This window comes from Bos javanicus, chromosome 23 (genome assembly GCF_032452875.1).
Source record: "Bos javanicus breed banteng chromosome 23, ARS-OSU_banteng_1.0, whole genome shotgun sequence".
NCBI lineage: Eukaryota > Metazoa > Chordata > Mammalia > Artiodactyla > Bovidae > Bos > Bos javanicus.
The window spans coordinates 12,751,985-12,765,817 of NC_083890.1; the positions used below are offsets into that span (position 1 = coordinate 12,751,985).

General features: G+C 39.3%; 1 protein-coding gene across 1 annotated transcript in view; it reads left to right on the forward strand.

Moving 5' to 3' along the window:
- DNAH8 (dynein axonemal heavy chain 8) overlaps positions 1-13,833 on the forward strand; it is a 325,600-nt gene that overhangs the window by 133,564 nt on the left and 178,203 nt on the right. The window contains exons 44-48 of the mRNA XM_061398067.1: positions 3,611-3,798; positions 9,702-9,788; positions 9,877-9,984; positions 10,989-11,123; positions 13,211-13,372. Coding sequence (XP_061254051.1) covers positions 3,611-3,798; positions 9,702-9,788; positions 9,877-9,984; positions 10,989-11,123; positions 13,211-13,372 — 680 coding nt within the window. The remainder of the gene's footprint in view (positions 1-3,610; positions 3,799-9,701; positions 9,789-9,876; positions 9,985-10,988; positions 11,124-13,210; positions 13,373-13,833) is intronic.

Consider the following 13,833-nt stretch of genomic DNA (forward strand, 5'->3'; position numbering starts at 1 on the left):
TATTGTTTTGTACAGTCACACCTGCCCTTCCCTGTGGCATCGCTCTGCCCTTCTCATCTCGTCTCTTGACACTGTCCCCACACTGTCTCTGCTGCAGCCACGCTGACCTTTGTGATGTTTCTCAAACATCCCGAAGCACACTCCCTCCACCTTATGCCTGCTGATCTTTAGATTCTTTCCCCAGATATCCATCCACATAGCTCACTTGATAAAGGACACCCATGGCAAACATTGTGGTACTGCAAATTTGAAAGCATTCTCTGAGACAAGGTATAAGATGAGGATTTCCATCGCTATTCCTTCCACTCACCACTGTGTTCTGCATCCTACCCAGTGCATTAAGGAACAACAACAGGGACAGCAAAAGCACAAAGGCTGGAAAGAAAGAAACACAAAAGGCCGTCATTTACAAGTGACATTGTAAACAATGAAATCAACAAAGCTATAGAAAGTAGAATTTAGCAAGTTTACTTGAATATGAAATAAACACAAATTTTATTTTAATTGTCCATAACAAAAGTTAGAAAATGAAAATCTCAGAAGGATATCACTTAGGTAGTGCTGGTGGTAAAGAACTCCAGTGCCAATGTAGGAGACATGAGAGATGAGGGTTTGATCCCTGGGTCAGGAAGATCCCCTGGAGGAGGGCATGCTAACCCATTCCAGTATTCTTGCCTGGAGAATCCCATGGACAAAGGAGTCTGGTGGGCTACAGTCTGTAGGGTCACAAAGAGTTGGACATGACTAAAGCGACTTGATAAACGGACAAGTGGAACATAGTAGAGAATGCAGAAATAGGCCAGGAACACTGACATGTGGAAAAGGTGGTATTGAAAATCAGTGATGAAGAGATAGAATTTGCAATGTCATTCTGGTACCCTGGATGATTAATATTTAACAAGGGAAATTGGATGCCTGCATATATAAAAATTAAATCCCTACAACATGCATAGAAATAATTTTGGGGGATTAAGTGCTTAACTATGATAGGCAAAACCTGTATGACCTTTAGAAGGTAACAAAGGAACATATCTGTTCTCAGAGTAGAAAGGGACTTTTTATACAAAAACCACAAACTATAAAGAAAGGATGAATACATTTAAGCAGGGTAGGAGGATATCCCTATAACAGATACCATGGGATTGCTCATCCAGCTCTTATCTTTAGTTACTTGCCTGTTCAAAATATATACATTGAACAACTCAGACTTGAACTGTGCAGTTCTACTTATACACAGATTTTTTAAACTAAATACATACTCCAGTACTATACGACCTCAGGCTGGTTGAACCCCTATATGTGGAACTGTGGATGTGAGAGGGCTGACTGCAAAGTTATATATGGATTTTCGACTTTGTGGCGTGTCCAAGCCCCTAAACCCTGTGTTGTTCAAGGGTCAATTGTGTGTGTGTGTGAATGTGTGTGCGTGTGTATAATTTTACAGTCTTTTGTGATATGTCTCTTTTTGAGAAGTTAAATAGACTTCTCAAAGACTGGGAGAAGATATTTTAGCATGTATGGCTGGCAAAAGATTAATATCTAACATGAAGAAAGATTTTCTTTAGACTTCCCTGTTGGTGCAGTGGTTAAGACTTCACACTTACACTGCAGCAGGCAGGGGTTCTACCCCTGGTCAGGAAACTAAGACCTCCACATGTGTGTGGCATGGCCAAAAAAAAAAAAAAGAGAGAGTTTCTTCAAATCATTAAGAAATACAAAACAATACTGTTCTCACTGTTATTAATTGGTAAGAATGAAAAGTCTAACAAACCACTGTTGGTAAGGGTGTGTAGAAACTGTAAATCTTAGTACTTCTGTGTGTATAAGTTGGTAGAATTGCTTCAGAGAACAGTAAATAAATCAGTTTATTTGATGATACACTGTATATATTTACAGTGTACAGATACAGTATTTTATAGATACAGTATATAGAAAAATAAATAGATACACACAAATTTTGAACAAGCCAAACAAGCCAAACGTTATGCATGCCTGTAAATAACTGCACACGAGCAGGCATGCGTAAGAACCGTTGACATCAAATTCAGAGTAGAAGTTACCTCTGGAGAAGGAGGGAGTGTGGATCCAAGAAAGACCTACATGGACTTGAATTGTAGTTCCAGTATTTTATTTTTTAGGATGAAATCTGAAGCAAAATTGTTAAGATTTGGTAGGTGGGTACATGGATATTCACTATATTGTTCATTGTAATTGCCTGTCCTTAAAAAAAAAATAATTTAAACCCAAAGAATCACTTAATGAAAGAGAATGTTCTTTGGGCCACTCCTGGCTTAATGGTTGAAGATGGCTGAGAGGAGCAGACTAGAGCACCAGGTAAATCTTAGAATGCCAAAAGTAAAGCAGAAAGCAGAGAAAGAGAAAAGAAACTGGCTGTCTCCAGCATTTCTCCCCCATGTAAATGCTCTGAAGGTGGAGTCCTGACAAAGATTATTGCCAGGTAGGGGTTGTGCCAGAGAAGCAAGCACCGCACCAGGTCAGTTCCCAAGCCCCAGACCCAAGCGGATAAGCTCTCCTGCCTCTCATGCCTTCCCCCCAATCGCCAGAGGCAGCCATACACAATGCAAACAGGAATTTGCATTTGGAATGAGAAGAAAATGCAAAAGTAACTCAAATTAATAGCTTCAGAGAGATTCAAGAATTTGTCACATATAACCAATTTAAAAAAAAAATAGGCTGCTATGAAAAGAATAACAATTGGAATAATCAGAAATTGAAAAAAACAAAACCTGAGTTTTTTTTTTTTTGAGTTGGAATATCTAGCCAAGAGAGCATATTGCAGAAAGAAATGGAAAGTTTGACAGAAAAAATTCACGGTCATAGGAATAGATATGTAAATTCCAATATCCATAAAATGGAAATTCCCAAAGGAGAGAGAAGAAAAAGTGGGGGTTGGTGGGTGGAAGCAGTAATAAAAGAAGAGTGTTTTGTGGGGACTCTCTAACCCCTCTCAGTGTCTATGCTGAGAGCTTTGTACTTTCCTTCTCTTTAATAAATCCAATTCGCTTGCTTAAAAAAAAGAGAGAGAGAAGAGTGTTTCATGCAGTTAAAAAATAAAGATTTTTCATCCTTTGAGATTAGAGAGGAGCAGTGTTCCTGATATCCAGGTCTTCCTTTGTGCTGGGTTTCATAAGGAATAAATAAACATATTTTGACCATTCTTTGTCTCACCCAGCTTCCAGGCATTTCTCTCAGTGCAACAAGAAAGGGACAGAGTGATCTGACCCAGATAGGGCATCCCTTATTTTGTTAATTTCCCCAAACATTATAGCTCCCTCACCTCCATCCCCACTGGGGGTGGCACATCCAGACTGAAGCAATTTTTATCACCCTTCAGCATCCCTGGTGGAATGATGAGTCTGAACTTTCATTTCAGCAGTATACTGTTTTCATTGTTTTGGTGATGATGTACAAATAATTAAACTTCTCTATATCACTGGAATTAAATATGTCTTTATAAACAGCCAGATGTGAAGTTTATATAAATTGTATTTCACTATATAATTGTTTGAGGGTGCTTTGGAAAAATGATTTCTATCAAGAAGGTGTATTACAAAGTAAAACTTATCAAACTAACTGTTTTTCACACCAGGTCTTGCACAGTCAGGTTCCTGGGGCTGTTTTGATGAGTTTAACAGAATTGAATTGCCTGTGTTATCAGTGGCAGCCCAACAAATTTACATCGTCTTGACAGCAAGAAAAGAGAGAAAAAAACAGTTTATTTTTTCTGATGGTGATTGTGTTGATTTAAATCCAGAATTTGGAATCTTCTTAACAATGGTGAGAACATAGGTGTTACATATTTTAAAACTTTTTATTGAGTATGGTTAATATATATTGTATTAGTTTCTGGTATACAGGAAAGTGACTCCGTTATATATGTATATATATATTATATTCTTTTCTACTATAGGTTATTATAAGGTTTTGAATACAGTTCCCTGTGATATATATACTAGGATCTTGTTGTTTATCTATGTATATATAGTACTTTGTATCTGCTAACCCCAAATTCCTAATTTGTTCCTCCTCCACCCACTTTCCCCTTTGGTAATCCTAAATTGGTTTTCTTTGTCATTTGTACCATAGTTTAGATTCTGCCTTTGAGTGATATCCTATGATATTTGTCTTTGTCTGACTTACTTCACTTAGTATGATGATGTCTAGGTCCATCATGTTGCTGCAAGTAGCGTTGTTTCATTCTTTTCACCCTCTTGATCGGGTGTATTCCTAAGTATTTCATACTTTTTGATGTGATTTTAAAAGAGATTGAAAAACATAGGTTTTAAATGCAATTTATTGGTGTAATTGTTATAGACTTAAATAAAAGTAGGCATATATGAGTGGGTAAATGACATCTAGGGATCGTCCCTGTTTAAATGATTTTTTTTTTTTTTTTTTTGCGTAGGAAAAATAGACTAGACAGAAGATAAAATAGTGATTTGTTAATGATAAAATTAGTCACTGTTTACTGAGCACTCATTTTGGGAAAAGGTAATGGGCCTTTTATATATTGTATCAGACAGGGAAGCTACAATAACAATGCCCAAATTCTAGTGGCTTACCACCTCAAACCCAGTCCGGTGGCTAAGACTCTGTGCTCCCACTGCAAGGGTTGCGCAGGTTTGATCCCTGGCTGGGGAAACTAAGATCCCACATGCCGTGAAGCACGGCTGGGAAAGAAAATATCCACCATGCAAAATACTACAGGACTATGTCTCCCTGACCCTTAAAGTTAGGTGTGGCCACGTAAATTGCTCTACTTAACACCTTAACTGGAGAAGGCAATGGCACCCCACTCCAGTACTCTTGCCTGGAAAATCCCATGGATGGAGGGGCCTGGTGGGCTACAGTCCATGGAGTCGATAAGAGTCGGACACGACTGAGCGACTTCACTTTCACTTTTCACTTTCATACATTGGAGAAGGAAATGGCAACCCACTTCAGTGTTCTTGCCTGGAGAATCCCAGGGATGGGGGAGCCTGGTGGGCTGCCGTCTATGGGGTGACACAGAGTCAGACACGACTGAAGCGACTTAGCAGCAGCAGCAGCAGCAACAACACCTTAACACACCAGGGAAGCCTGGCGTGCTGCAGTCCATGGGGTTGCAAAGGGTCAGATGCGACTGATGGACTGAACTGACTGAACTGAACACATCAAAGATTTATTATTTTCATACCACACGTCCGCTTGGGTGTATGGTGTCGTGGTGGAGAGGGCAGAAGATGCTTTACATGTCCTGTCTCTGGTACTGTCTCAGCTGTGACTGGTAGCTACAGCAAAGGAAAAAGAGAACAAGAAGAATTATGCTCTGGTTCTTAGGGTTTCCTGTCCATAAGTGAGACTAGTCACAAACTTTGGCTAAAGCAAACAACCAGTAAAGCAATTAGGGGTAAATAATAATAATTCTGAAGTGATCAGTTATAACCCATGAAACTGAATGAAAGAGTTTACTCAGTGTGATAGTGTGGCTTAGAAGAATTTAAAGAAGCAAACAAAAGCCCAGGTCCAGACGGCTTCACAGCTGAATTCTACCAAAAATTTAGAGAAGAGCTAACACCTATCCTACTCAAACTCTTCCAGAAAATTGCAGAGGAAGGTAAACTTCCAAACTCATTCTATGAGGCCACCATCACCATAATACCAAAACCTGACAAAGATGCCACACACACAAAAAAGAAAACTACAGGCCAATATCACTGATGAACATAGATGCAAAAATCCTTTAAAAAATTCTAGCAATCGGAATCCAACAACACATTAAAAAGATCATACACCATGATCAAGTGGGCTTTATCCCAGGGATGCAAGGATTCTTCAATATCTGCAAATCATTAATGTAATACACTACATTAACAAATTGAAAAATAAAAGCCATATGATTATCTCAATAGATGCAGAGAAAGCCTTTGACAAGATTCAACATCCATTTATGATAAAAACTCTCCAGAAAGCAGGAATAGAAGGAACATACCTCAACACAATAAAAGCTATATATGACAAACCCACTGCAAACATTATCCTCAATGGTGAAAAATTAAAAGCATTTCCCCTAAAGTCAGGAACAAGACAAGAGTGCCCACTCTCACCACTGTTATTCAACATAGTTTTGGAAGTTTTGGCCACAGCAATCAGAGCAGAAAAAGAAATAAAAGGAATCCAGATTGGAAAAGAAGAAGTAAAACAACTGTTTGCAGATGACATTATCCTCTACATAGAAAACCCTAAAGACTGCACCAGAAAATTACTAGAGCTAATCAATGAATATAGTAAAGTTGCAGGATATAAAATCAACACACAGAAATCCCTTGCATTCCTATACACTAATAAAGAGAAAATAGAAAGAGAAATTAAGGAAACAATTCCATTCACCATTGCAATGAAAAGAATAAAATACTTAGGAATATATCTACCTAAAAAAACTAAAGACCTATATATAGAAGACTATAAAACACTGGTGAAAGAAATCAAAGAGGACACTAATAGATGGAGAAACATACCATGCTCATGGATTGGAAGAATCAATATAGTGAAAATGAGTATACTACCCAAAGCAATCTACAGATTCAATGCAATCCTTATCAAGCTACCAACGGTATTTTTCACAGAGCTAGAACAAATAATTTCACAATATGTATGGAAATACAAAAAACCTTGAATACCCAAGCAATCTTGAGAAAGAAGAATGGAACTGGAGGAATCAACCTGCCTGACTTCAGGCTCTACTGCAAAGCCACAGTCATCAAGACAGTATGGTACTGGCACAAAGACAGAAATAGATCAATGGAACAAAATAGAAAGCTCAGAGATAAATCCACGCACCTATGGACACCTTATCTTTGACAAAGGAGGCAAGAACATACAATAGAGAAAAGACAATCTCTTTAACAAGTGGTGCTGGGAAAACTGGTCAACCACTTGAAAAAGAATGAAACTAGAATACTTTCTAACACCATACACAAAAATAAACTCAAAATGGATTAAAGATCTAAACGTAAGACCAGAAACTATTAAACTCCTAGAGAAGAACATAGGCAAAACACTCTCTGACATTAATCACAGCAGGATCCTCTATGACCCACCTCCCAGAATATTGGAAATAAAAGCAAAAATAAACAAATGGGACCTAATTAAAATTAAAAGCTTCTGCACAACAAAGGAAACTATAAGCAAGGTGAAAAGACAGCCTTCAGAATGGGAGAAAATAATAGCAAATGAAGCAACTGACAAACAACTAATCTCAAAAATATATAAGCAACTCCTGCAGCTCAATTCCAGAAAAATAAACGACCCAATCAAAAAATGGGCCAAAGAACTAAACAGACATTTCTCCAAAGAAGACATATAGATGGCTAACAAACACATGAAAAGATGCTCAGCATCAGTCATTATCAGAGAAATGCAAATCAAAACCACAATGAGGTACCATTTCACGCCAGTCAGAATGGCTGTGATCCAAAAGTCTACAAGCAATAAATGCTGGAGAGGGTGTGGAGAAAAGGGAACCCTCTTACACTGTTGGTGGGAATGCAAACTAGTACAGCCACTATGGAGAACAGTGTGGAGATTCCTGGAAATAGAACTGCCTTATGATCCAGCAATCCCACTGCTGGGCATACACACTGAGGAAACCAGAATTGAAAGAGACACGTGTACCCCCAATGTTCATTGCAGCACTGTTTATAATAGCCAGGACATGGAAGCAACCTAGATGTCCATCAGGAGATGAATGGATAAGAAAGCTGTGGTACATATACACAATGGAATATTACACAGCCCTCAAAAAGAATACATTTGAATCAGTTCTAATGAGGTGGATGAAACTGGAGCCTATTATACAGAGTGAAGTAAGCCAGAAAGAAAAACACCAATACAGTATACTAATGCATACATATGGAATTTAGAAAGACGGTAACGATAACCCTGTATATGAGACAGCAAAAGAGACACAGATGTATAGAACAGTCTTTTGGACTCTGTGGGAGAGGGAGAGGGTGGGATGATTTGGGAGAATGGCATTGAAACATGTACAATATCATATAAGAAACGAATCACCAGACCAGGTTCGTTGCAGGATACAGGATGCTTGGGGCTGGTGCACTGGGATGACCCAGAGGGATGGTACGGGGAGGGAGGTGGGAGGGGGGTTCAGGATGGAGAACACGTGTACACCCGTGGCAGATTCATGTTGATGTATGACAAAACCAATACAATATTGTAAAGTAATTAGCCTCCAATTAAAATAAATAAATTTAAATTTAAAAAAAAGAAGCTTGCCCTTGGATTAAGAATAATTTTGGAAATATCAATTAGATATTGCATTAGGCTGTGAATACCTGAGATATGAAGAATAGTAACTTAAGTATGTATTCTTTTAAGATTCTTTGAAGTTTCTACACCATCATGGTTTCCATTTTCAAGGTCACCTTATAGCCCAAGGTGCTACAGAAGCAGCTCTGTTGCAGCCAATTGACTGAATCAACTCCCTTCAGTCAGACATCAAGTGTATTTCATACACTGTCCCTTTCATACACTGTGTCCCTTTGTGACTCACAGGGTAGAATTTAATCTCACCAGCTGCAGGGCAGGCTGGGAAATGTAGTTTTAAATCTGGGTGGTGATGCACCCAGCTTGCAGCTGAAGTTATGTGACTAAGAATGAAAAATAGGAGTATTGAAAGGCAGCCAGCCATCTGCGTCCCCAGCACCTGGAAAGTTATCTGGTCTATTGACCATGCCCAGTAAATGCTCAGGGACTGAAGGTTTCCTCATGCACTTTCCTCTTTGCCTTACTTGTCTTCGAACACCCTCACCTTATCGCTTGGGATTTTTGGGTGTGGTCTATCCTCAGTCTTTTGCTACTTATTAGCTTCCTTCTCACCTCTACTTTTGTCCTTTTTAATGTTTTTCTCATCATTCTTGTCTTTGTTTCCCTTCATCACTGTGTGTGTTTTTTTAAATAGTAAAAAGAAACTATTTGTCAGCTATTTATGGCTATTTGTCAGCCACAGAACTCTCTAATTCTGACTGTAAAGAATAATTTGTGTTGTTGATCAGCAGAAACCAACACAATATTGTAAAGCAGTTATCTTCCAATTCAAAAACAAAGCACACACACACACACAAAGCAAATAGGAAACATTAATAAAAAAGACAAACCTAGCAACTATAGTATATACTCCATGCAAATGTCCTTCAAAAGGTAAGGCAAGATAAAAATATTTTCTGGCAAAAAAAAGAACAATTGAAGAGAGGAAATAAAAATTGCCTCAGTAAATTGATTAGTATGAAATCCTAAATTTTCTTTTTCTTTAAGTAACACATTTTAGATCATAATTATCCCAGTATTTATTCAGTTTTATTTCATTTTCTTTAACAAATAGATACACAGAGGCTTATTTTTTGCTACATAAAGTGGTGTGTGTGTGTACGTGTGTACATATGCACATGTGTGTTACTTTATTAGTATAATGAAAATGGAAATGTGTGAGAGAAAGTAATGTGACATTAATAAATATGGATGGTCCAATACATATTTTTGTGAAAAGAGGGATATTTTATGAATCGAATGTTTTTCAATACCTTCTTAGAATCTGAATTAGGAATTTGAAATGTATTGATAATTTGTATTCAAGAAATGAAAATTATGTCAACAATTAAAAATTAAATAATTTTAACTTTTAGAACCCTGGGTATGCTGGGCGCCAGGAACTACCCGAGAACTTGAAAATTCAGTTCAGAACTGTTGCTATGATGGTTCCTGATAGACAGGTATGCATCAGGATTTAAAACCATAATACGATTTATGTTGTTTACCTGTTCTTCACTAAAACTGAAAAGTCTCACTGTTAATTTGCAGATCATTATGCGAGTTAAACTTGCAAGCTGTGGTTTTCTTGAAAACGTTATCTTGGCTCAAAAGTTTTATGTACTTTACAAACTCTGTGAAGAGCAACTTACTAAGCAGGTAACTTTGTACATCTATTTTCCCCCTCACTATAGAACTTGTCTTTTAACTTGCAATTTTGATAAGTACTAATTAGGGAGTTAAAAAAATTCCTTGACTCTTTCCTAAGATATGTTTATAATTAACTTGAACTTTTGATTATGTATTTTAAAAACTTCCCTAAGTTGAAATAATTATAGATTCCCAGGAAGTTGCAAAGACATGTATGAGATGTCCTGTGTACTCGTCATCCTGTTGACATAATTGTAGTACAATAACCAAACCAGAAGATTGACAATGGACAATAAACAGAGATTCCTAAGACTTCACACGCACTCGTGTGTGTGTGTGTATGTGTGTGAAGTGAAATGAAGTGAAGTCGCTCAGTTGTGTCCAACTCTTTGCGACCCCATGGACAGTAGCCTACCAGGCTCTGCCGTCCATGGAATTTTCCAGACAAGAATACTGGAGTGGGCTGCCATTTCCTTCTCCAGGGGATCTTCCCAACCCAGGAATCGAACCTGGGTCTCCTGCATTGCAGACAGACGCTTTTACCGTCTGAGTGTGTGTAGTTCTATCCAATTATGTCATAGAAAACCGAATTGTTTATCCCCACCAAGTACCCTCCCGCTACCCTTTATAGCCATGCTTACCTCTCTCCCAAACTCTATGGCCCCTCATAGGCCTAATCTTTTCTACGTCTCTGTAATTGTGTTACTTCAAGCATGTTACGTAAGGTGAATCACATAGTATGTAACCAGTTGGTCATGCATTTTAAATGGTTGCCCTTCAGACTATCAGAGTGTGTTTTTCTCAGAAAATCATGTGTGAGCACTGTCACCCAGCTTGATGTTTCCAGTGAAGTCATCTTTTTCAGTCAAAAGAAAGGCAGGAGAAGTGAGCTAACAGAACTCTGCCACTCAGCCACTCCAAAACTATAGTATATAAGTACTATATGTGCACAGTGAGTCTACACTTAGAATTTTTCAACTGGATGATCCTTTTTATTTCTTTTCTCATCCTAGGTTCATTACGACTTTGGGTTGAGAAATATTCTATCTGTATTGAGGACACTCGGATCTCAAAAAAGAGCCAGACCAGAAGATAGTGAATTAAGCACGGTCATGAGAGGACTGAGAGATATGAACCTTTCTAAATTGGTATCTTTATTTTCTGGGTTAATTTCTCTTTCAAGATTTTGACCTAGCTGACAAGTGGGGGTGGGCTCATACAGAGCTGTTAACATGGGTGTGTGTTGGGTTATGTATGTGAAGTTACCACTGACTGGGCTTCTGGAAGAAGGCACCCTCCTCCTGCCCCCAAGAAAAAAAACCCATGGCTTTATATGAACCACAGGGGCCAGAAATGCATCCTTGCAAATGCCATAAAATAGGCTTCATCAGTGGGCTCCAGCCCCCAAATGTCAGTCCATTACTCATAATGTAACACAGATTCTAAACATGAAAATCTGGATTCATAGGGAACCACCAGAGCTTTTTGCTTTGTCTGTATGTGACTAGCTTTAACTATGTCTCTGCCAAAACATCAACACCATTTCTATTTTCTAAATGTGCGTTAAATGGTGGCTGCTGCTGCTAAGTCACTTCAGAGTACTGGAGTGGGTTGTCATTGCCTTCAATGCATCGAAGTGAAAAGTGAAAGTGAAGTCGCTCAGTCGTGTCCAACTCTTCGCGACCCCATGGACTGCAGCCCACCAGGCTCCTCTGTCCATGGGATTTTCCAGGCAAGAGTACTGGAGTGGGGCGCCATCGCCTTCTCCAGTTTGCTGTGGAGATTACAATAATTATTTCACTGCTTGCACACTTTTCATGGGTACAGCCATGTTGTCGTGAACTAGCTGACGGGCAGCTTCATGTGGCTTTTATTCAGGGGCTTCTTGGTCCCCTGGCAGTACACGGTTGAGGAAGGAGTGGACCTTAGGAGCTCACGTTCTAGTTACAAAACTAACAACTAACATCTGCGTACTTCACTTTATTACAGAATCTTTTCACGGGTACTGTCTTGTTTGAGTCTCACAGCCACCCTGGGGGGCATGGATCTCCTTATGAGGGAGCCACGTTTGTAGGACTCACCCACCATCATAGTCAGTTGAGAAACTGAAACCCAAATCCACAAGACTTTCTGATGTTAAACTACAGATATTTTCCTAATTAAAGTAGAATGTTAATACTCTGTTCTCTTGGGATTGGAGCTATTACTTACACGTTTTTAAGATTAATGCATATACCTGTCGTATGATAAAGTAATGAGATCAAACCCTGGAGCAGTAGATTGGAGAAGACATTAAATGCCGACAGAGTGTTTTTTAAACATTTTGTCTTGGGGTATGGCCAATTAACAATGTTGTGACAGTTTCAGGTGAACAGCAAAGGGACTCAGTCATACATGTATATAAATCCTACTACTACTACTAAGTCGCGTCAGTCGTGTCCGACTCTGTGTGACCCATAGACAGCAGCCCACCAGGCTTCCCCGTCCCTGGGATTCTCCAGGCAAGAACACTGGAGTGGGTTGCCATTTCCTTCTCCAATGCATGAAAGTGAAAAGTGAAAGTGAAGTCGCTCAGTCGTGTCCGACTCTAGCGACCCCATGGACTACAGCCCACCAGGCTCCTCCATCCATGGGATTTTCCAGGCAAAAGTACTGGAGTGGGGTGCCATTGCCTTCTCCGTATATAAACCCAGTTTCCACCAAACTTCCCTCCCGTCCAGGCTGCCACGTATTATTGAATAGAGTTCCCCGTGCTATAAAGCAGATCTTTTTATCCATTTTAGCTATCCGTTTTAGCAGTGTCTACGTGTCTATCCCAGACTCTAAGTATCCCTTCCCCCCATCCTCTCCTCCGCCCACCTTGGCAACCGTCCAGTTCATTCTCTAAGTCTGTGAGTCTCTTTCTGTTTTGTAAGTTCATTCCTATCATTTCCTTTTAGATTCCGCATATAAGAGAGATGTTTCCCCTTTATGTCTGACTTACTTCACTCAGTACAACAATCTCTGGGTCCATCCATGTTGCTGAAAATGGCATTATTTCATTCTTTTTAATGTAAATGCCAGGGAAATTTGGGTGCAATGCTGTAGGTAATGTGGACTCAGGGGTGGTGTTTGGGAGAAAGTGCTAGAGCGTACAGGTGTGGCCAGGAGAATAATATGATTATTTGGGCATGAAATAAGTGCTATGAGCTTAATTTTTGACCTAAATGAGTAAATTTATTCTTTGCCACCTTAGATTGATGAAGATGAACCCCTGTTCCTCAGCTTAATCAATGACCTGTTTCCAGGATTACAACTAGATAGTAATAGTTACGTGGAACTGCAAGCTGCAGTCACCAACCAGGTTCAGCTGGAAGGTTTGATTAACCATCCACCCTGGAATCTCAAACTCGTGCAGGTAAAATATTTTTCATCTATTATCAGTATGATGCTCAATGAGTGTTGTTAGAGGTTGTCATTTGGAGAGAAGAACTTGTGATATTAGTCTTGCTTGATGTTAAGGTTGAGACTAAATAAAGCACATCATTACAAGAAGAGTCCTCAGCGGGGGGTGTTAGTCCTAAGGACTTTAGCGTGGTTTTACCCTGCTTCACACTAACCAAGCACTTACTGAAGTTACTTACACCCCATGAGGTTAGGTGGTAACCAGAATCTTGAGAATAGCTGGTAGGAGATAGTAGATTATGAAAATGCAGGGAGGGACTTCCCTGGTGATCCAGTAGTTGGGACTCTGTGTTTCCACTGCAGGGGCCTTGGGTTCCATTCTTGGTTGGGGAACTGGAATCTCACAAGCCGTGCAGCATGACCAAAAAAAAAAAAAAAAAAAACCCACAGGGAAATGGAATGCCATAGCTGGGG